Raw genomic sequence first — 22,771 nt, forward strand, 5'->3', positions numbered from 1 at the left:
CCTTGTACAAGCAGGAAGGCATGACTTGAGGACTCCCCAGCAATATTAATGGCCTTAACCATGATGCTAGCAGAATCTTGTGTTTCGACATCTCTTATGACCAATTCACATACATTGTCCTCAGGCCAGTACCAGTAAATACGGTCAGACTTTTCCAGCTGAATGCCATTCTTGAACCACTGACACTCAGGTTCTGGTCTACCAACTACTCTGACTCTGAAACGAACCTCATCCATTGGAGCAACAGTCTTGCTTGCAATGCGTTCCAGGATCTTGGGTGCTTCCATGCTGGGAGAGAGCAGGACCCGTTCAGGTTTTATTGTGGGGATAGTGAGTTTACCCTCTTCCTCCATCCTCTTCCTTTCAGCTTCTTCTTTCTCTTTCATATGATGGAGCAGCTCCTCTTTAGTCTTCTTCAATAGGTCTTCATAAGAGTCATCCCTCTTGCGAGACTTAAGCTCTACAGCCGAGATAGACTCATAGAAACCCTCCTCTGTTCTGCGCTTGAACTTGCTCTTCAGTTCTTCAGACTCCTCTGAAGTTTTCTCATGAAGAATTCTCTGTGTCTTACGCAGCTTAACCACTTCCCTGTCTTGTGAAGCCTCACTAGGTCGGTCCATCTTCACAATATCAAATCCAATCTTGCCAGGCTCGTGTGTAGCCTCTGCAAGTTTTGGTTCTGGTGCACGACGCAGGACAGATCTAAAGTCTTCCCTCTGCTGGATCTCTAGCTTTACTGTGTGCTCAGCTGTTCCTAAAGGATTGTCAGCAACCACCCTAACCTCTCCTGAGTCATAGGACTTGATGTCAACAATCTCTAAATAGTAAATACCATCATAACGGAGTCTATATCTCTTGCTTTTGCGGATAAGTTGTCCGTTGAGGTACCAATTAACCTTTGGTGCTGGATAACCAGTTACTCTGCAGCGGAATCGTGCAATGTTGCCTTCCAGCACTCTTGCTGGTTCAGGAAGCAAGACAATATCAGGTTTTGTCTTTTCAGATTCTTCATCAGCGCCGACTCCTGCAGGTCCTCCCTCATGAGCCATGCGCTCAATCTCATCCATCCTATATGCTCCCTTCCTGCCTTCAGGAAGTTGTGTTTCCTCAACAAGTCCCTTCTCATCCTTGACAATCAGGGTGGCTGAGGTCTGGTCAACTCCACATTTGTTTGTGGCTCTGCAAGTAATAACACCACTGTCCCTAGCATAAGCAACTTCATAATCAAGGCTGCAGTATCCAAATTCATTGACCATATGCAACCTATTAGCAGCAGCCAGAGGTTTGCCATCATGCAGCCACTCCACTACCATATTGGGGTCACCAATAGGAGTGAGTCTACACTCAAAATGGGCTGGTCCAAAACACTTCATTCTGATAGATGTCAACTTCTTCTTGAATTGTGGTTTCTGTTGCTTCTCCTTGTCATAAAGATCACCCTCCTCCCACTGCTCTTGGCCGTATCGCAAATGAAGCGGCTCCAACTCGGGTGCTGCAATCTCTTTAGCTTTGTAGGTTCCTCTAGGAATAATGAGCTTCCTCTCGGTTTGAGGGGCAGCAAAGTCCACCTCAACATTGACTCTGCAACGAGTGGTGTCTCTACCAGCCTTGTTGATGGCTGTAGCAGTGTACCAGGCGCTGTCTGAGCCTGAAGCAGATGGAATCTGGAATTTGGCTTCTCCTTTGGTGCCATCAATCCTGAAAAAGTAAAAGGTCACATATACTGAAGAAAGCACTTTTATACTGCACTGAAAACAAAATATAAAATACTAGATATTACATACTTTATCTGTGGATGCTTGTGTGGGGTGATGATGTCACTGTTTTTCAGCCACACAATGTCTGGCAGGGGGTTTCCAATGGCTTTGACAGCCAACTCAACCAGAGTGCCCTGCTTTACAGTGATGTTTTTCAGCTTTTCAACAAATTGAGGACGTGCCAGGGTTTCTTGAGCTATAGATAGCAAAAAACAACACAATGTCTAACAATATGATCTTTTGGTTAACTAAAAAGTTCAAGAGTGCTATATATCACTCACCATCAACAGTAAGAGTTACATTGAGAGATGCCCGTCCAGCTCTATTCTGAGCAACAACCGTCCACTCTCCAGAGTCTTGTGGTAGGGCTGGGACAATGATCAGGGACTGAGTACCATCCTCTTTAATCACTATCTTGTGTGTGTTATCATTGATCACTTGTTGTCCTGGGAAAAGAAGGGCAAAATGAGTTGACTGAGAGGCTGAATCAGAAAACAAAGGTAGACATCAAGAAATTTTTCTCTGCTACCTTTTCTGTTCTTACCATTGTGGAACCAGTATGTGTCAGGCATTGGCCTGCCAACAACTTTCAAATCAAATCGGGCAGTTTGCCCCTCAGAACATTTTATTGAGGAGGGCTTCATGACAAATACAGGTTTGTATAGTCTTTCAAGCTGAGCCTCATCTGTTTCGTCAAATCGACGGGCAGGAGACTGGCGAGGAGATCGGCTGGAAGAACGCCCTGGGGAGCGGCTCAGAGAACGAGGAGATGTCGATCTGAGAAAAAAGCAGTGTCGTCATTTGACATGGCTGCAGTTAAACAAAACAAATTTTAATGTAAAACATGCAGTGGATAGAAGCTTTGAAAGCTTTCAACCTGATATTGTGTGCTTATTAAAAGTGTGTGTATTATTAGTGTATTATTAAAGCACTACTATTATTCTGCTAGTCACCAATATTGTCTGCCTTTTTTAAAAGCTAAGCTATAAGCCAAAACATCCAACGTCCAGTTCTCATGGCGATATGTGATTTTCTTAATTTCTTTTTTAATTGTGCCATCATTAGATTACCTTATCCTCTGTACTGCTGGCTGTGGTGTGTATCTCTGCGGCGTTACAGCTTCGGATGGCTCCACATAAAGCTTTCCAGAGCTGACTGCATTTCCCTTCATGTTTGTGGCAAAAGCAGTGTACACGCCTTCATCCTCTGGCAGCACCACAGGCAGACGAAGACTGGCTCGCCCATCTTGAAGAACTTCAATTTGGTAACGCGCACTGGGCCTGATGCGCTGGCCATCTTTGTACCAGGCAATCTGGCACAAGATGACAGTAGATCAACAAAGCTGGCTAAACGCTATAAAACTGTGAGAGTGCGATGACTCGACAGAAAGCATGAAACATAGCTGTTTGTTGTACTGTCAGATTTAAATGTTTCTCTTTACAGCAACGCTGGAATGGTATTTACAAAATAATAAATAAAGGCCAAAAACCTATATTTCTTGGCAAACCAAATTATTTATTATAAAGCATCACTCTGATATACCCAACTTTGGTTGGATGAGTGAAAGTTGTTTCACTATATGAATGTGTCTCAATACCTTTGGCAGTGGTTTTCCAACCATCTTGCAGTGGAAAGTGACTCCCACTCCCTCCATGATCCTGTAGTTTTTCACTGGTGTGTCAAAGGCTGGCTGCACTGCCTCCTCATCTGCTATAGTCACTACCAGCTCTCCGTCCTCTGCCACAAGCTCTCTGTAAGTAATTGTCATGATACACAGTTCGATCTTCTGTATTATCCTCTCCTCAAAGGCTGAAATGAGGAATTCCTGCAAAAATGATGGACATTAATTATGAACCGTAGATTGAGATCTGTTATCACAGCACTGCAAATGTTTATAGCACAAGTACCGTTTCTGAGACAAAGCTCATCGGGGTTATTGTCCTCCTCTGTTCCAATTCATACTGACTCACGACCACGGAGGGTTCCTGAACCACTGACGTAGTCACTTCAGTTTTATATGTTACATCGTGCTGCTTCATATGTGCTTCATATTCCTCTGTAAACACAGATACGGATACGCAGATAAAGCCAGACACATCTTTTCAAAGTGATTTTTAAAGAAAGTTTAAAACTGCAAAAAACAAAAAAAGGATGCTAGTACCTTCCTCCAACAGGCTGGTGGAAGCTGAAGCTTCTCCGTGGGGATTTTTAGCAAAGATGGAGTATTCTCCGGCATCGTCAGCAAAGGTCATCGAGATCTCCAGTTTACATTCTCCAGTTTCCTTGTAGGCAACTTTGTATCTGATAAGAAAACCAAAACAAGCTAGTGCTTCATCGTCACAGCATGATTTCAAGGCTCAATAACAAATTGTTCTACCTTAATATTTGGTTTGTCACTGCCATTACTTACAAAGTAAAGTGGATTTTTATTTAAAAAAATAAAAAAACGATATGTTAGAGAGTGTACAACGTACAAAAGACAATGATAGCTAGCTCCAGTTAAGCAAATCCACAAAAAACATTGGCCGGTGATGTAAATATGTCTTTTCAAAGACACTAACCTGCTTTGCAATGACATGGTCATCAGAGGACCACTGTTAAAAGGACCTCATAAAGAAAATATCTGAACTGCTAAACACACGTAAGTTACCTACATGTTAATAAAGATCATTATCACAGTTGTGGTAATTTTTAAGGTCTGATCTAAAACATTAAAAATATTGCAAACATTACAAAACAGCTGACTCATAACGGAGCAGGACTATAACTGTTCCTGTTTGTTCCACAGATAGGAGATGAAATCAAAGAGATCAAATACTTATTTCACTCAGTGACATGCAAATCAATAGATTTCTGGTTGATATCTGTCTCTGTTCATTTCTTTGCAAGTCAGCAAACTCAGATATTCAGCAGGGGATCCATTTTTTCCTGTATGTATTTTATAATCTGTATCACCTGTATCCAGTGGTAAGCAGCACGCCATTCTTCTTCCAGATAATGTGAGGTCTTGGATTTCCTCCAACCTGGCATTCAAACACAACACTTCCTCCCTCCACTAGCTTCTGCACAGTGGGTTTCTTGATGAAGAACGGAGCTGCAGGTTCTCCTGCGCTCAACTCTGTCACTGTCTGCAGCTTTGTTTCAGCTGCAACACTGAAGAGGAGCAATAGCTTTATCAATTCTGCAGCTTTGGATTCTTACATGACAATAAATCTGCAAAGAATGAATCTGACTTTTACAACTCACGTTTTTTCTTGTGTGATTGCAATTTCTGTGACAGCTGTTTCCTCTCTGCTTTCGATTTCTTCTGAAACTACAAGAGAAAGTGAAAGTCAAATTAGTTTGTATAAAACTTGATGATCTGTAGTTTAACATGTTTTAGCATGTCCACAACTTGGACATTTGACTCTGTTGTGTTCATCAATTTTCAAGTGTACCAGGTGACCGCAGGCTCGTGCAAAAATCCAGTTGTTTTTCTCCTCTACAGTAAATTCATTTCCATACAAGCTTGTCAGCTTTACTTTGGCTTATCATTCCAGTATAGATACCTTTCACAAGCAGGTAGCAGGAGGTGCTCACAGTTCCTGCTTCATTGGTGGCAGTGCAGGTAAACCGGCCACTGTCTTCAGCAAATGCCTCACGAATAATCAGCCTGGCAAATCCGTGCTCGTAGCTGATCTGGAAGTCAATGGAGCTCTCGATCTTGTAGTCCTCCCTGAACCAGATTATGACCGGGGAAGGGTGACTGCTGATTTTGCACTCCAAGGTCACTGACTCACCTTCGGTCACAGTCAGGTTCTTCAGTCCCTGAAATAGTCATAAAGAAGTTTATAGGATGTACGGCAATTTTACATCACATTTATATTCTGAAGACAAAAAGGCCTACTAGGAGTAAATAGTGATCAGAATACGCTCTTTAACTCACACGTTAAAATGTCCTCGTCTTGTAATATTGTCAAAATTAAACACATGCTGGAAACTAGTTCATGCATTTGTTACTTCTTGGCCAGACTAATGTAATTCCTTATTAGGCTGTTGTATAAGCTCTGTTAAATGGTTAAAAATCGATCCTACATGCTGTAGCGAGAGTACTAAGGGAGAGAAAGAACGATCATATTTCTATGTTGTGAATTGTTTTCATGTTCTCGTACATTATTGGGTTCACTCAGCAAAAAATGTAAAAATATATTATTCCTTACATTGAATGTAAAATAGATACATTTGAATCACAAACTGTAATTATGTAGTATTATTATGAAAACTGATGACAGGAAGAGCTTTAAATGTTGCTACCTTCAGTGGCTGTTATGAAGTCAGATGCAGCACTTTGTGAAAGGATCAGTTATCTTTTAAAGTTTTCACTACAAAACATGTTACCTTACATTCATTGGGTCTTTCCTTTTGATAAAGTGTATGTTTAGGGCTGGATCAGGTTTTCTCTCTGATATTTAAGGTACATTCTTGCCAACTAGCTCTTTATAAATAAGCTGAATTTAATTGGAAACAGGAAGCAGATAGGAAAAGTACTCACAGCAATAAGAGTGGGTGGAACAACAGGCTCCTGGGATCTTGTAGGCACTGCAGCCACCTCCTGCAGAAACCAACAAGACAACTTAAAAAATTGTCCCCCAAAAAACAAAGTATGGGGTTCTGTTAGAATAAAGGGAGAAAACAGGTTAGAGTAGACAAAAAACCATATAAAGAGGACAGAGGGATGAAGGTGAAGCAGCAAAGACAGGAATAAGAGGAGGAGGATTCTTCATGAGGCAGGTGAAAGGCAGCATATCAGTTGCTGCTGCGTTAAGATAGGTAGAAGAACTCAGGTGAACATCCACACAGGATTAAGTTGAGGAACGATAGGAATGATAGCAGTGAGGACATCAGACCAACCTGAGGCTCCCATTCCTCAAATTCTTCCTCACTAAACGCATAAGCGCCTCTGCTGTCAAGTTGAGTCTTATATCGCACATCTCTGAACGGTGGTGGGAAGGGCTCAGGTATCACATGAACCTCCACCGCCGCCTGTCGAGACGGACTGGGAGATTTGACTGGCTTGATGATCTTTCTGGGGGTTGAAGGGGAGGATAGCTCTTTGTGCAGTGTAGCGATGGCAGAGCCAGCAAGGGACACCTGATCAGCCAATGAGAACAGCATTAACCATCACACACAGATAGTGAGTCCAAATTCTGCTGGGGATTAGTGAGCAAGAGACACTGAAGCTAAACAGGAAATCTAAACCAGCTAAAAACGGACTAAAACTGAAACAGGTTGAGAAACAGCAACTGTTTCTTTGCTGTGACTGATTTAATCCGTGAGGTGGGATTATCTGATGATAGCTGATTTAGATGGTTTTTCCACGAGGTGACTGCTTCATCTATTCTACAGACTACTACTCTGAACCAAAACACAAAGTCATATCTAAGAAAAAAAAACAGTGTTACTATTGCTGTTATATAATAACCACAAACTATAGCTAGTGGATGTTATGATGGGGTAGTCCTCAAAAGAAACAAATGCTGTGGTAGGATGGATGATACTGTGAGGACGGGATCAACGGGGATTAGACTGAAGGAAAACTGTATGTTAAGATGTTCACATTCAAATGAAGGTTTTGGGACGACGATGGCCTCAAGCTGTTCTTCTTACCTCATGTCTAGGTTCATGTTTAGGAACAGAAACTTTAGAAACTGTGAAATGTGGAACTGGGGGCTGGACGACACCAGTGTCCACACAGGAGAAGATTTCTGTTGTTCTCTGAATCTGGAGTAATCAACAGAGTGTGTTAGGATAGTTGATGCTCCATATCATTAAAATGAGACGTAAGTAACTGAATTCAGGGAACTCGTCCAACCTGAGAGACCTGGACTCTGTGCTGCTCTGCAGACACAGCAGGCTCAGTAGGAAGTGTTTTTGTTGCAATAACTTGTTTCTCTGCAGTTGCTGCCGCCTGTTGCTTTATCCTCAACTCCACATCCTCCTCTTCCTCTTTCCGAACACCCTCCCCATGCACAGGCTTGAGGACACGAGCAAGGTCAACAGCGGCCACCACTGTAGCCACTGCCTCAGCCTTTTTTTCTCCCTCATCCTGAAGACACAACAAGCAGCACACACATCTCAGAGAAGACAATGCTCCACCAAAAGCCTTAAGGACTGAAAAAAACACGACAAATAAAGCATCCATAAAGTCACGCAACACAGAAGTGAAATATCACGCAGTCTTCTATCCAAGATTCACAACTTGAGGTTCAGTATCTTGTCCAAGGATACTTGGCATGCAGATCGGAGCAGCCATGGATCAACTCATCATCCTTCCAGTTATTAGATGAGCTGCTCTACCATCCTGATCTGCAGTCACCTGATGAATTAAATGCATAAGGTGGCTGTGGGAAGACACAAACCCAGGGCACTGTCGCAGGAACTCGAGCCCTCAGTATGTGGGTCATTTTCTCAACAATGTGACCAAACACTCTCTCTTTATCCTGAGCCAAAAACTTCTTATGTAAATGATGCAGTGCTGGCTATTTTAATAATTGTGATTTGTACAGCACTTTGTGATTTTTTTGCCTGTAAAAAGTGCTCTATAAATAAACTTTTCTTATTTACTAGAATGTCAATAAACCTGCTGTGTATGGTTAAAATGGGACCTTCCTTTTTTCTCTTATCATTGCTGACTAGTGCAGCGCACTAGTGCAGTATATATGTGTGTGAATGTGTGGATGACTGAATGTGGTGTAAAGCACTTTGGGGTCCTTAGGGACTAAGTAAAGCACAAATACAGGCCATTTACCATTTATGCCTACAAACTCAATTCTAAAAGATCTCACAGAAACGTCTTGTTTGCAAACTGATTTAGAATTTTTCAGCCACACCTTCTTAAAAAGAGCTTTGTTTTTTCTTTGGATTGAACATACATTTTTCAAAACTGACCCTTTTGCTGCCCAGAGCTTGATTGTTACTGATATTATCTCTATGATGAGTTCAATTCGATAAATATGATTTTAAGGTTATGAGTGAATTCAAAACAGTAACAATGTCCTGAAGAAAGACTGGGTCAAAATGACAAAGAGTCACACTCTGGCAAACAGGATAATCACATTAGAAGCCACAGCTAATAACCAAGAAAGGACAACGTTGCATTAAAAGAAAAGAAAAGAAGAAGACAGAAAGAACAGAAAATAAATGCATGTTCACTTTACATCCAATACATCGGCACAGCTGGGCCAACATGTTCACAACATAAAAGTTAGTGATGTCAGTTTAAAAAGCAAAATTAAAAACAGAGTATTTGTCCGTGTTCATTCTGCAGTCACAAACAAAACGCATGTCAGGTTGGATGTACTGATTGAGTTGAGTTAACCAGCATGCAGGCTGTACCACTCTCACCTCTCTGGTGGCAGCCACCTGCTGCTCCCAGTGCTTCTCCATGTGAAGCTGAGTGGTGCTGCTGACAGCGGTCATGCTTGCCATGCTGGTATAGCTCGCCTCAGTCGCGTAGTCTCCCTGTTTCCAGGGCGGCAGAACCTCTGCAGAGGTAGATACCTGCAAGTAGTCGATTGAGGTTACGCTTTATCTAACACACGTTCAAAAAATGAAGGTCTGCAGATTTTAACAGCAGTTGTTGTGTGTGTGCTTCGAGAGACAGATCAAAGCCACTTTATGAACCAGTTTTCAAACTTTATTCATTGTGTTTTATTTTTCCTCTGTATCCTGATGTTACATGTGATCTCCTGCAGATTTTCATGTTGCCTCTAAAAATTGTTATTACTATTGCCAAATGCTGTAATTTCAGTTACATCATATATACATATATACTTTCTAACAGTAACTTACACCCTGCATCTCTGCAGGAAGACAAGAACAACAATACCAGAGAAAACAGGACTGTTCCATCAGTGATCAATAATATTTGTACAAAAACTAGCTGGTATTCAAAATCAGAGTCACTAATTGTGTTGCTACCCCACACCTGAAGATGGCACTAATACAGTTAAATACATGGAATATGCAGCGTTTCATGTTTTTTTTTGGTATTTGCTGATGAGCAAACTGAAAAGCCAAACAAACCGAGGCATGTACACTAAGTCACTGTTACAGCATCTTGACAGTGAAAGTGGACTCCAGATAGATGCTCTGACCTGTTTCCTGGTCATGATGGGAGACTTGACTGGTCGGATGGGAGAAACAGACAGTTTGGTGGATGGAGACACTGGTCTGTAGACGACAACACGTAGATCAGTCAGTTCATGTAGTCAATTTAGATGACCACCTGCCTTCACTGAGATCACATTTGCATACCTGACAGGTGTCGGTGTTGGCCCTTTCACATGTCTGACAGGCGAAGGGGACTGCTGACGTCCTGCCGTCACCTTGGAAACATAGGACGGCGGGGACTTGGAGGTCGGCTTTGGAGGAACCCGTGGGGGGGTTTTGTGAGCCAAATGCTGAGTGATCATTCCTTCTCCTACATGGATCTCCCTCTTAGTGGAGGCCTGGAAACTAGTCTCCACCTTCAAAAGGGGAACATTTTATATTTACTAAGAAATGAGATATGAACATGACCTTTAAACATTAATTCCACACTCTGTTTCTTTTTCATGCATTTTTTTTAGCAGTACTGTCACCATAACATGACAATCAGGCAGAAGTACCTGAATAATACTGGGAAAAGACATATTTACTATTTAAGAACTATGCTTTCTACTTTAATCAACTTAAACTCAGATAATTGTTCCCTAGAACACTTGGTTATCTCACCCTCTGTACTCTGCTCTGGGAAGCCGATATTTGGGATGTGGAAACAGTCTTCAGTTTCTTAGCTGGCACAGCTTCCTCACCTGCAACAACAATAAAAATGAAAGTTTAGGTTGATTAATTATGGTAAATTATCATTTAACACATATTAAAAACTGGAGTATTCAATTATTATGAGGATTATGCGTGTCCACATAAAATATTTTGACCAAACTTGACGTATTTGAAGAATTAATTAAACTGTGGTGCTTACCCTGAACTAGCAATTCGGCAGTGGAGGTGGCCCGTCCGCTGTTGTTGGTGGCAGTCACAGAATATGTCCCAGAGTCCTCTGGGAAGGCTTCAGCGATCAACAAAGTATACAGGTCTCCATCTTGGAGGATCCTGAAGTCGGCCGAGCTCTGAATCTCGGCCCCTTCTCTGTAGAACTTCACAGCTGGTGTTGGGATTCCTGTCACTCGCACATCCAGCCTCACCTGGCTGCCTTGTCTCACTGTTAAACTCTGAAGTCTTTGAAGGAAATTTGGAGGCGCCGTCTCCACTGCAGAGATAGAAGATTAGCTTGATTTTAATGCTGACCTGCCCTTACCAAGCAGTAACCTAACTAAAAGCACCAAAGACTAATAAACAAAAATGAAGAGTTCTAATCTGGTAACTGCAGTTTACATCCATTTCTGTGCAGATAACAAATCTGCTATAACGACGTGATGCTGTCGTGTCAGTGTGGACCAAAAACACCTGCTATCTCATGAAAAACTGAAAAATGGAAAGAAATTGAACCAGCCTGGTACCAGAAGTGTCTCTGTGTACATAATAAAATGAGTCCTGATGTCTTTTATATTATCGTTAATAAATTAAAATCAACGATTCAGACCTCAGTGGGTTTAAGTTTGTTAATAACTTTATGCAATGATGTGCTGCAACAGCTGCATCTATGCTGAGTTTATCACTGGATTAAGTTACACGACCCCCCCCCCTGTTAAAGACCAGCAGGATACATTTAGACTGGCACTAACCCACAGAGAGTTTGAGGATCTCATCTAAGATTCACTTTACTGTAGCGTATAGCAACATTAATGATTTGTTTTTGGATGTATTTGTGCCTCTGTTGCTTTTGATGGTATTCCTTTATAATACTGCCATGCTGATACAGCAACGAGCAAGCAGGCAAACTGCAAACTGATAATGGAGATGATGGAGATTTGTACTAGAAAGGTAACGTATAAGAAATGAATGACTTAAATCACGTTGTTCTTGGGCTTTTGCATTTCCACGGTTTTAGAAAACTTGGCCTGTCGGACCTTGAGGTTGAGGTCTGAGAGCAAACCATTCTTTCACGAATGTTTGTAGAAGCAGCCTGAATGCTATAGGAGCCAGTGACTATGTAAGTGATTGGAACGCCTGAATTCAGTGATTTGAATGGGAAAATACTTCAGTGTATTTTTCCTGTGTTTTCCCAGGTCACCGGTGTCCCAGCCTCCCTGCTCTCACCTGTAACGAGGAGTTCAGCGGTGCTTGTGGCTTGTCCAGCTCCGTTCGTGGCTCTAACAGAAAACCTTCCGCTGTGTGCAGCCGTCACAGCAGGAATCCTCAGAACAGCGCGGCCATCGCTGAACAAGATCTGTATACCTGGCAGAGTGGTGGTGGAAAGAACCTGGCCATCGCGGAACCAGCTCACCTCGGGAACTGGAGAACCTGTGGACGACAGAACAGTCACAAATGGTCGGGTTCAACATGTGAGTCGGTTCAGTCTGGAAGCTGTCTTACCACTAATTTGAGCCTCAAACGTCGCGGCACTACCCTCAAGTGCCACGACGCTCTGTAGCGGCTGTGTGAATGTCGGTGCTTGTGTTGACATGTTGGCTGGCACCCTACACACAAATAAGACAAAGACACAGTCAGTGGACACGTCAAACAACATCAACAAATTAGTGCAGCATAAAATGAAACGTCCTTTCAAAGAATTGTTGGCATTACCCGGCAGCACATATCAGTATCACTCCACATCATGCTCGGAAGTGGACATCAGGAGTCAGTCCAGAGAGATAATAAGGTCTACTCTATAAGACTGCTCCAGTTCAGCTCAGCAGTTTTCAGCCTCTAACTATTGTTGTGAGACCTTTGTTTTTAGCTTTTTACAGTTTGGGAGAAAATTAAGGAGTCGTCTTTAACCCTGTAAGACCCAACCCATCAAAAAATAGCCAGCCATGTTTATTAACCCTCATAAACAAAATCCACAAGTGTATTTATTTTTTGCCAAATCATGTTGTGTATGATATATTTTGTTCTATATTTATTATATATTTTTATCGCATGTCATATATTGGGTGTTTTTGGCAACTTTTTGGTAACAACAATGTTAGACAAAAAAAAGAGTTTTGTCCGTAACATTTTGAAATTATGGCAAGTATTGATCATGCTGATGAGATCGAGGTCTCAGAAACTCATTATAGGGTTAAGACTTGAGATTTTCTTAGTTTAACTCACGAGTCCAGATGATTTTTAGAAATAGGCTCTAACTATTTTTGTTTATAGACATAATTCATGGTTTTTACCTTTTTATTGAATTGTCCACAGAGACAGGGCTGTAAAGCACAAATCTAAAGCTAACTTTACCTTTACATTGGAAACAGCAACAAAGGGAGATGACTTTGGGTTTTTTCATGCTGTCAGTCAAACCAGCACGACTTCAGACAAGCTGTCTCTTCCAAAGTTAGTAAGATGGCTTTTACTTCAGTTTGGACATCTCAAAGGGAATCACCACTGCAGCAGAGTTTTACCCAATAATGCAGTGACAGGAGTAATACTGTAACCTTCACATATGAGTCCTATGAGTTTAAGGTGCATTGTGGGTAATATAGGTGATATGAAGAAAGACACATTTGGATGTGCAGAACAACGTTACAAGCATTACGTTCGTCTATAACAGTGGTTCTCAACCCGGGGTCGATCGAACCCTAGGGGTTCGGTGAGTCGATCCCAGGGGTTCGGCAGAGCCTCCACCGTGACATGCACGGCTCATTTTGTGCACCAATAAAAAACATATCTATGTCTTGAATTTGAAAAAAATCACATTTTATTTTTCACAAAAGAGGGGTTCAGTGAATGCGCACATGAAACTGGTGGGGTTCGTTACCTCCAACAAGGTTAAAAACCACTGGTCTATAATCTGAGTGAAAAATATATTTCAGGATGAACCTTTGCATATTCTGTACCAAATACATGTCTTTATATTTCTTATCTGCAAAAATGAAGACATCTTCCTGTGTTTAGGTAACGACCACAGATGAATTAGATCATCTCCACTCAGAATGTCATACAGAGTTTGCCCATCAGACAGTACACAGATACACAGCATCAGTTTTTAAATATTCAGATGTGACCACAACAAATATCTTTCAGCACTCTATGAAACTACACTATCTTTGTCTTCATTAAACTGCATCAAATATCCCACTGCTGCTCACTCCAGTAAATAAAACATATGTAAAAACACAAACAGCTGCATCTGAGGCTCTGTAGATGTTGTGTCCACAGCTTCTCTTTGATGGTTAGTGTGCTGACAGGAACTCTGCTGAGTTTATTTTAGGAGCGACATCCCCAGATGTAGTCCAGGCTCCTCAGAGTCTGGCTGATAAACCACTAGCTGATCAGGCAGATCAGAACACCAGCTTAAAACTGGGAAACTGCTCTCAGGTTTCAGTTCGTTCAGTAGACTGGGCTGTGATTTTATGATAGTTTGCTTTTCCTCAGGGTTTTTATCTAATAATTGAACTTTTTTGTAAAAAATGAAATTGTAAAATTTTACATGTTTACTTTACATATTCTTAAAGGAAAGCCACAGCAGTCGCCTCAAGGTGTTATATAGTGTGAGGCAAAGACCCTTTAATAGCAGTAAAGGCTGTATTTTACAAATGTGACTCTAGCCATTGCTATCAGCCACTTGCATTAACAGGAAGTTTGAAATGAGAAGTTTCTTAGTGCCACTTTCAGATTAATAAAGGCATCTTCCAGCCCACAGTCACAGGCATTATGTCTGAGTTCATGTTTGTAAGGGTGGCTAGCTCACTTAGCATTGCTTCGTCTTGGATTCTCATTCACGAGTGGTGGGAGAGTGGAAGCAAAACAGCTGCTGGTAGTCACCAAACGAATACTGTTGCTGATGCCTGCATTGGAAATGAACTTCTAAACTTCCCGGGCTCAAAAGGAGCCAAATTAGGCAGCTGTTACGTATGACTGCATCCTGCACGTTTCTCAGGTTTATGTCCAACCAGTGGGAAACCCAGCTGGGGGCACCAAGGGGGGCTGGTGCCAATCCCTGGACGGATCACTGCCAACAAAGAGACAAGCAGCAGTTCACACTCTTCCATGATCTTATACTTATTTCCTGAACACGTTTGCTCCAGTCTGAGAATCTTGAGCTGCTTCTGCTCAGCTGTGCTGAGAATCATTAAAGTGATGGTTGGGACCTTCAGTCAACCAATCAATTACCTATTTTAAGTGATATCGACTTTAATAGCAGGAAATTAACTAGGCAACCCCCCTCCCCCACACACACATATTTTTCAAGTAACCTATATTTGACAACAGCATAATAAAACTGAAAATTCTGTTTTTGCTGAGCCACCCCCCATGTGGCCACCCCTACGGAAAAACTCTGCAGGTGCCCCTGAACCAGGCTAGTCCCGGATCACGGCAGAAAGTTTAGGAAAAGCACTGAAACTACAGAAACTACAGAGAAAGTGTTTTTCACAGCACCACTCATCAGTCAAATATTACTCTGCTGCTTTAGGAGTGCCTCAGTATCCTTCTGAAGAAGCTAGTAGAAAGAAAAAGTCACACTTACACGAACAACATGGTAAGAATTACATTTGTTTGTCTAACTTGGCTGAATACATTTCCTATTTGAGCTTAATTTTCTTCACATTAATTATAATTAATTCTGTTTCAGGCAACATCAGAAGATGAACGTCAACGATGTGCTTTATATTATTTAGAAACTGTTCACACTATTTAATGAACTGTCAATAAATCAGTAGACTGGAGTCAGCGAGGGCAGTGAAACTTGACCTAGTTTGATTGATCAGCGACATTCCCGTCACACAGGAATTTGTCCCACTGCCTGAAGGGAAAACTTATGGATTTTGTTTGTCTTTATCAGTGTTTCATTCGTTATCAGCAGCATTCACTGGCACTGCTAAGCTCTGCCGGGCGTCTTACTGGCCCTTTTTGGTGAAACTGGCTCTGACTGGTCTTGACTGGCACTGGAGTCCTCCTGGATCTGGTCCAGGCCACCTGAGAGTTTTGTCAACTTTACAATGCACAAAGACTGACAGCTGTTGCTGTTGGAGGCATGAAATAACTCCCACTCTGGTTATTAAGGTAATTCAGCTTCAACTTAGCAACTTCAACAGTTGCTGAACTGCAGAGCTGCTTCAGTGACAGACTGCTGCATCCTCGATGCATGAAGGAGTGTTTCTGCAGGTCCTTCCTCCCTGCAGCTGTCAGACTGCACGATCAGAACTGCTCCCAACAAACACAGATGTTTACGTCAGCGCTGTAACTGCACTATCTTATCAACCGGTTCACATTATAACCTGGTTTGCCTCTTATCTGTATTTAATTTTATTTAATTTAATAACTGTACAGCAATCTGTTTTTGGTAACCACTGTCCTCGATGTAAATATGTAAGAAAAACTGTGTATGTTTCTGTTCTGTGTCCTGTGTACTGTTTGTTGTATATGTGTCTTTCTGGCTGCTGTTACACCCAAATTTCCCCTTGTGGGAAAATTAAAGGATTATTCTATTCTATTCTATTCTATTCTATTCTATTCTATTCTAACTAGTCGAAAATCTCAAGAAAACAAAAAATGGTGAGCTTCAAATCAGAAAATAAAGAATCATTTCAACATAAAGACATCAATAATTTTATTTGAGATGTTATGATGTGTGGAATTATCTTATTGCCGTAACCATGGAGCTAAAATTCTTAATCTCACTTTGTAAGGAGAATGGGCCATTAATAGAATTAATTTTTAAATGTTTATCTATTTATTTTTTATTTAATTTCATTTCCAATTGTAAAGTTTCATTTGTTTCCTTCACGCTAAAGATGAACATTCGAATATCTGACAGTTCATTCTAATTAATCTGATCTTTTGAATACCATAAAATTTACTCTCCATCCAGAGAATCACAATGTTAATATTTATTATTTTAATAACCACATTAATAATATTATATATAAAATCATATATGTCATCATCATAAAACAGTATATATATTTTATTATTTTAATTTTTTTATTTAAAATTAGTAAATAATTAACAATTTATATTAATCATTGTGTAATAAATAACAAAAAGGACTATCATAAGCCCCTAAAAACATTATGTGAATAAAAACATAAAGACATATATTTTTTACTTTTAAATGATTAACATGAGTTTTTCAACATTTTTAAACCTCTTAAGAAACATGTTCTCATCTTTATATCATGTGGAGTAATAATATCATAACAGTTATGATGTGGGACCTACTGAACAATAACAGCATGATATAGCTAAACAGATGAAATGAAACACTGAACATGCACATGATGCACATGATGTCACAGTTCAGAAACTGAGCCCGAGGCAAAGCAAGGGGAGCGTTTATAACACATTAGTTACACTCTCACCCCTCCAGAGTTCAGACTGTTTGGACTGAAACGTTCGTTTGCTGCTCAATTATAATAAGCATAAAAGCAATAATAATGTAAACAATGAATTATTATTATTTTGCAATCATTTCAGCTTTAGAAGCAGAAATAAGATGACTTGCTAATAATTCTTAGGATTATTACGTTTTCTGTGAAACCTGAGTCCTGCTTTCTAATTAACTTTATTCATTTGTATTCATATTATATGCTTTTTATAAACAGTTAAAATAAATTACTTTCCAAAGTAAATATATTTAATGCAACAACAAAACACTTAACTCAGATTTTATGTACTTTTTAAGATTGCAAATCAATGTTCTTGGGCTGTTTCGTTATAGGACACGTCTGGAAACATCTTAAAAGCAATGACAGCGTAAATGAGCCAAATGCAAGAACCTCCACTTGAAAAATAAAACACAAGCTCAAAACATTATATTAACTAAATGATATTAAATTTATTGTAAATACATTTAATAAAACTAAAATACAAACTCGGCTCAGCTGTTGACTATTCTCAAATCTAAAATAAAAGCTTCCTTGAAGTGTTGCTGCAGTCAGTCACCACCACCCCGTGCCCGGGGGTTGGGCGCTAAAGCCAACGACTAAAAATATCACCACCTCCAACCCAACACATCTCAGTTTGATTGACAGGCACCATGTGGCACATATCTGGAGGGGCAACTGATAGCCCTGCTGCTGATTCCCTTAAAAAGCCATCAGCCACTCAGCTGGGATCCAATCTGATGTTCTCAGCGGCTATTCTGGGATGCCCTGCTCTAACCTTCAGCTAAAAAAATATAAAAAGATCACTTTGTCTGGTTCTCCGTTGGAGCTCATTATTCACAACAGTTTAAAAAACTTTAAAGACACTTACTTGTCTGGACAAGGATGCCTGGGAAGCCCAGATTTGGGCGCTCAGCAGGAAATCTAAAATCTTTATCCAGAAAACGGAGTCAGAAAATCCAAAAGGGGAACAGTTGAGCCTCAAAGGAACCCCAAAGAAAAAAACAAAACTACAGGCCTACGCCGCCGTGTAGTTTTGTAGTTTTCCTCGTAACAGCAGTCCCTCCAGCCGAGGCGTCCAGGCTGGGAACGCTGACTCTGCTCAGGGCAGCTGGTCGGCCGAGTGAGGCCTTTATACTGCTGTGACATCACACAGGGCACCACATGACATTGGTCAGCTCTGTACAGCAATGCAGGGGATTGTGGGAGGAAAGGCAGACATTTTGTGCAACTCGTCACACCTGTCAGCTGCTTTACTCAAGGCAGCCTCTTCCTCACTGTATGTGCTTCAAAGAATCAGGAGATTTGTTTGAAAGTTGAAGTGTTACAAAAGTCATCGATAAACTCAATCTGATCATCTGATCAATGCCAACCTTCCACGTTTCTCTGCAGATAGGGTGGGGGCTCATCTGATGGTGACTCAGTAGTATAATACAACGTTTGCTCTTTTATCTCTCGCTAACAAACACCTGGATGTTGATTTTTCTTATCACTATGTGAATGCATTAATGTACTCCACAATCAGTTGAAGAGGCTTTTCAAATGTATTGTATTGATTTTATCTTTGATGTTAAGAATCTCCACCTGCCTAATAGAGTTATTAACCTGGTGTTAAAACTGAGTCTAAAACCTGCTAACGACTAGGATCACAGAGTGAATTTCTTCTTTTTTGTTTCTCATAAGTGAAAGTGAAAATGGTCCGAGTGCGAAGATGCAGATTAGGCTGAAGGGACAGACGACTTTACAAACTAAGAAAAAACTGACTTAAGTAAGTTAGTAAACTTGCCAGGTTACTATTGGCAATATTGGCGATTGTTGAGACTTGTGTATTGATTGTTAGCTGTCTGAAAATAATATTTAGTACATGTAGATCAGCGGTCCCCAACCTTTTTTGCACCACGGACCGGTTTATGCCCGACGATATTTTTTGCACGACGGATAAATACAACAAAATAAAACTAGTACCGGTACCGAAAAAAGTAGATTTATTCATAACACACGTGAAAAGACCCAGGAAAACCGAGTTAACGATAAAAACGATAACAAAATAACACTAAAAACCGATAAAAACCCTGAAAACCATACATTTCACACCCGAGCCTCAACTCTCGCGGCCCGGTACCAAACGACTCACTGACCGGTACCGGTCTGTGGCCCGGGGGTTGGGGACCGCTGATGTAGATGATTCCTCCTCTAAAAAAACCTCAAACAAAAAAATAAGTCATTTGTAAAAAATAGCAAACATGCAAACCACAAAGTCAGTCCTATCCACTCTTAGGTCTAGAGTAAATAACTGATTTATTGTCATTTTTAATGTGGATCCAGAGCCTCCTTTGTTGAATCTGGTAGAGCTTCGGACTACGTCCAACATTTTACTGAAAGTTCTGCAAGTAAGAAACAAGAGTTAGAATCAAAATACTGTTGACAAGTTGTAACACTGTTTTGTATCTTTTATTTAGTACTGTGCAATTTTCATCCAGTATCAAACACACTCTTGACATTCTATCACTACACGGCAAGTTCTTGTTACATTTCTCTATAGCTCACCACTTTATATACAGGGAGTGCAGAATTATTAGGCAAATGAGTATTTTGTCCACATCATCCTCTTCATGCATGTTGTCTTACTCCAAGCTGTATAGGCTCGAAAGCCTACTACCAATTAAGCATATTAGGTGATGATACAAAATGGCGCCGGTGAGGTCGGCTGCCGTGCTGGATGCTCTGCCCTAACTTCTCCACTTTTTGCAGTTTTTCGTCACTTTTTGCTATATCTGCGATAATCTTGCATGGGCATCATGCAAAACACACAAATCCGCTACAGTAGAGACACTTTGGTTTCTATTGGTCTGCAGTACACGAACATTTCACCATGTTTAACTCCGGACCCAACCTGGCCAAAGGAGATCCTGAGAGAGAACAAAGGACGCGACCCTAAGCGACGGCCTCGAGGTAAAAGAGCCGGCATCAGGAACAGGCTACGGGCTCGCGCACACCGCGCACCCATGCCCAGTATCCTGCTAGCCAATGTTCAATCCATCGAGAACAAGCTTGATGACCTCAAAGCCAGAATCAAGTTCCAGAGAGACATTCGGGACTGCAACCTCCTCTGCTTCACTGAGACTTGGCTGAACCCAGCGATACCAGACCACGCCGTGCAGCCGACGGGGTTCTTTTCGGTTTACCGCATGGACAGGACAATGGAGTCGGGGAAGAAAAGAGGTGGTGGAGTGTGTTTGATGGTGAACAACAGATGGTGCAACAGCACAAACATCTCCCCACTCACACGCTCTTGCTCGCCCAATCTGGAGCTTTTGATCGTTAAGTGTCGCCCTTTCTATCTCCCTCGGGAATTCACTGCGGTCATTGCCTGCACTGTTTACATTCCGCCTCACGCGGACTCGGACACTGCCTTATGTGAGCTACATGAGGCTCTCACACATCAACAAACACTTCACCGAGATGCCGCACTCATTGTTATGGGAGATTTTAACAGAGTGAATCTCAAACGGACATTTCACAACCTTCACCAGCACATCAACTGCCCCACCCGGGGCACGAGGACATTAGACCACTGCTACACCCCGTTCAAGAACTGTTACAAGGCTCAGCCCCTGCCGGCATTTGGAAATAGGACCATTCCGCCATCTTCCTCATCCCTGATTACAAACAAAGGCTAAAGCAGCAACCACCAATCAGGAGGGAGGTCGCTCGCTGGACGGACCAATCGGTGGCCGCGCTGCAGGACGCACTGGATGACGCAGACTGGGACATGTTTCGGCGCAGCTCTGATGACATCAACATGTTTATGGAAGCGGTTGTGGGATTTATCGGGAAACTAGCGGACGACACAGCAGAAAGAACTATCATCCGAACGTTTCCCAACCAGAAGCCGTGGGTGGATAAAAACATCCGCGACGCTCTGAGATCACGCACCGCTGCCTACAATGAAGGGCTTGTCTCCGGTAATATGGACCTATACAAGGCTGCGTCCTACAACGTGCGCAGCGCGGTCCGAAAGGCAAAGCGGAGCTACGGGGAAAAACTAGAGTCACAGCTACGACAGTGCGACTCTAGGAGCCTGTGGAAAGGACTGCGGACTATAACGGACTATAAACGACCAGCTTCTTCAATGATGAATGCAGATGCTTCACTGGCTGATGAGCTGAACACGTTTTATGCTCGCTTCGACGCCGCAGCAATTAAAACAACAAACGGCTGCGCGCGCTCGGAGTGCACCAGTGAAGAAAATGCATTCGTCATCACAGAGCATGCCGTGAGGAACACCTTCAGGAGGGTGAACACCAGGAAGGCAGCAGGACCAGATGCAATCCCTGGCCGGGTCCTTAGAGCCTGCGCTGATCAACTAGCACCGGTGTTCACGGAGATCTTCAACCTCTCCCTGGCCCAAGCTGTGGTTCCCACGTGCTTCAAACGGTCCATTATTGTCCCTGTTCCAAAGAAACAACAGCCCGCTTGCCACAATGACTACCGTCCAGTAGCACTGACTTCAATTGTGATGAAGTGTTTTGAAAGACTGATGAGAGATCACATCACTTCTTCACTTCCTCCCACCATCGACTCACTTCAGTTTGCTTACCGGACTAATCGTTCCACAGACGATGCCATATCTCACCTGCTCCACACATCCCTGAGTCACCTGGACACTGGCAGAGGGAATTATGTTAGGATGCTGTTCGTGGACTACAGTTCAGTATTCAACACAATAATTCCCTCTAAGCTTTTCACCAAGTTGACGGATCTAGGACTCAGCTCATCACTGTGTCAGTGGATCCTCAACTTCCTCACAGACAGACCCCAATCAGTGAGGGTAGGAAAACAAGTCTCCCCCTCCATCTCACTCAGCACTGGAGTGCCTCAGGGCTGTGTTTTAAGCCCCCTGCTGTACTCACTGTACACTTATGACTGTGTAGCCACATCCGACACCACCTCCATTGTCAAGTTTGCTGACGACACTGCTGTTGTGGGCCTGATCTCCGACAACATCGAGACGGCCTACCTGGAGGAGATTAGGAACCTGGAGACCTGGTGCCAGGAGAATAACCTCCTCCTAAACGTCAGCAAGACTAAGGAGCTGATCGTGGACTTCACTACAAAGCAGGCGAGGAATTACAAACCCCTCATCATCAGTGGCACGCCAGTGGAGAGAGTGGACAGTTTCCGATACCTGGGTGTCCACATCACTCAGGACCTGTCATGGTCCTGTCACATCAACACCCTGGTTAAGAAAGCCCGTCAGCGTCTCTTCTTCCTCAGAAGACTTAGAGACTTCCATCTGCCACTGAAGGTGCTCAAGAACTTCTACTCCTGCACCATCGAGAGCGTCCTGACGTCAAACATCTGCACCTGGTTTGGGAACAGCACCAAGCAGGACAGACGAGATCTGCAAAGGGTGGTGCGCTCGGCAGAACACATCATTCAATCAGAGCTCCCTGACCTGCTGTCCATCTACACCAAGCGGTGCAAGTCCAAAGCTAGGAAGATTATGATGGACCTCTCCCATCCCAACAATGGACTCTTCTCACTGTTGAGGTCTGG

The 22,771-nt window shown here is 42.2% G+C and overlaps 2 protein-coding genes across 4 annotated transcripts in view; both read right to left on the reverse strand.

The window, feature by feature from the left end:
• LOC146650368 (titin-like) overlaps positions 1-18,338 on the reverse strand; it is a 218,405-nt gene extending 200,067 nt beyond the window's left edge. For 2 of the 3 annotated variants that reach the window (XM_085383775.1, XM_085383778.1), the window contains exons 1-20: positions 18,084-18,338; positions 12,276-12,379; positions 12,000-12,203; positions 10,762-11,049; positions 10,512-10,591; positions 10,053-10,264; positions 9,893-9,968; positions 9,141-9,296; positions 6,289-6,348; positions 5,306-5,564; positions 5,004-5,070; positions 4,713-4,910; positions 3,919-4,058; positions 3,665-3,813; positions 3,355-3,582; positions 2,828-3,069; positions 2,302-2,534; positions 2,039-2,203; positions 1,785-1,953; positions 2-1,698 (exon numbers count right to left, since the gene is read on the reverse strand). In XM_085383775.1, coding sequence (XP_085239901.1) covers positions 2-1,698; positions 1,785-1,953; positions 2,039-2,203; positions 2,302-2,534; positions 2,828-3,069; positions 3,355-3,582; positions 3,665-3,813; positions 3,919-4,058; positions 4,713-4,910; positions 5,004-5,070; positions 5,306-5,564; positions 6,289-6,348; positions 9,141-9,296; positions 9,893-9,968; positions 10,053-10,264; positions 10,512-10,591; positions 10,762-11,049; positions 12,000-12,203; positions 12,276-12,366 — 4,714 coding nt within the window. In that variant the 5' untranslated portion in view covers positions 12,367-12,379; positions 18,084-18,338. Of the gene's footprint in view, position 1; positions 1,699-1,784; positions 1,954-2,038; positions 2,204-2,301; positions 2,535-2,827; positions 3,070-3,354; positions 3,601-3,664; positions 3,814-3,918; positions 4,059-4,712; positions 4,911-5,003; positions 5,071-5,305; positions 5,565-6,288; positions 6,349-9,140; positions 9,297-9,892; positions 9,969-10,052; positions 10,265-10,511; positions 10,592-10,761; positions 11,050-11,999; positions 12,204-12,275; positions 12,380-18,083 lie in introns of those variants that run through there. The other variant, XM_085383776.1, reaches the window with a different exon arrangement.
• Positions 6,362-9,130, reverse strand: LOC146650372 (uncharacterized). The gene is made up of 3 exons (XM_085383786.1): positions 7,609-9,130; positions 7,404-7,517; positions 6,362-6,887 (listed from the first exon to the last, which is right to left on the reverse strand). Exons 1-3 carry the CDS (start codon positions 7,936-7,938, stop codon positions 6,558-6,560), a joined length of 774 nt encoding a protein of 257 aa, XP_085239912.1. The 5' UTR covers positions 7,939-9,130; the 3' UTR covers positions 6,362-6,557.
• Positions 18,339-22,771: the final 4,433 nt, after the last annotated feature.

Source organism: Rhamphochromis longiceps, linkage group LG16 (genome assembly GCF_057381845.1).
Source record: "Rhamphochromis longiceps isolate RC_006_pf linkage group LG16, R_longiceps_female_GT1.1, whole genome shotgun sequence".
Taxonomy (NCBI): Eukaryota; Metazoa; Chordata; class Actinopteri; order Cichliformes; family Cichlidae; genus Rhamphochromis; species Rhamphochromis longiceps.

What these genes read in the sequence shown, in the direction of transcription:
- LOC146650372 (XM_085383786.1), bottom strand. Translation starts at nt 7,938, where the DNA reads ATGGATGCTTTATTTGTCGTGTTTTTTTCAGTCCTTAAGGCTTTTGGT. An exon ending in ACAGAGTCCAGGTCTCTCAG is followed by an intron (nt 7,518 to 7,608) that starts GTTGGACGAGTT and finishes TGATTACTCCAG; the next exon opens with ATTCAGAGAACAACAGAAAT. An exon ending in AACATGAACCTAGACATGAG is followed by an intron (nt 6,888 to 7,403) that starts GTAAGAAGAACA and finishes TTGGCTGATCAG; the next exon opens with GTGTCCCTTGCTGGCTCTGC.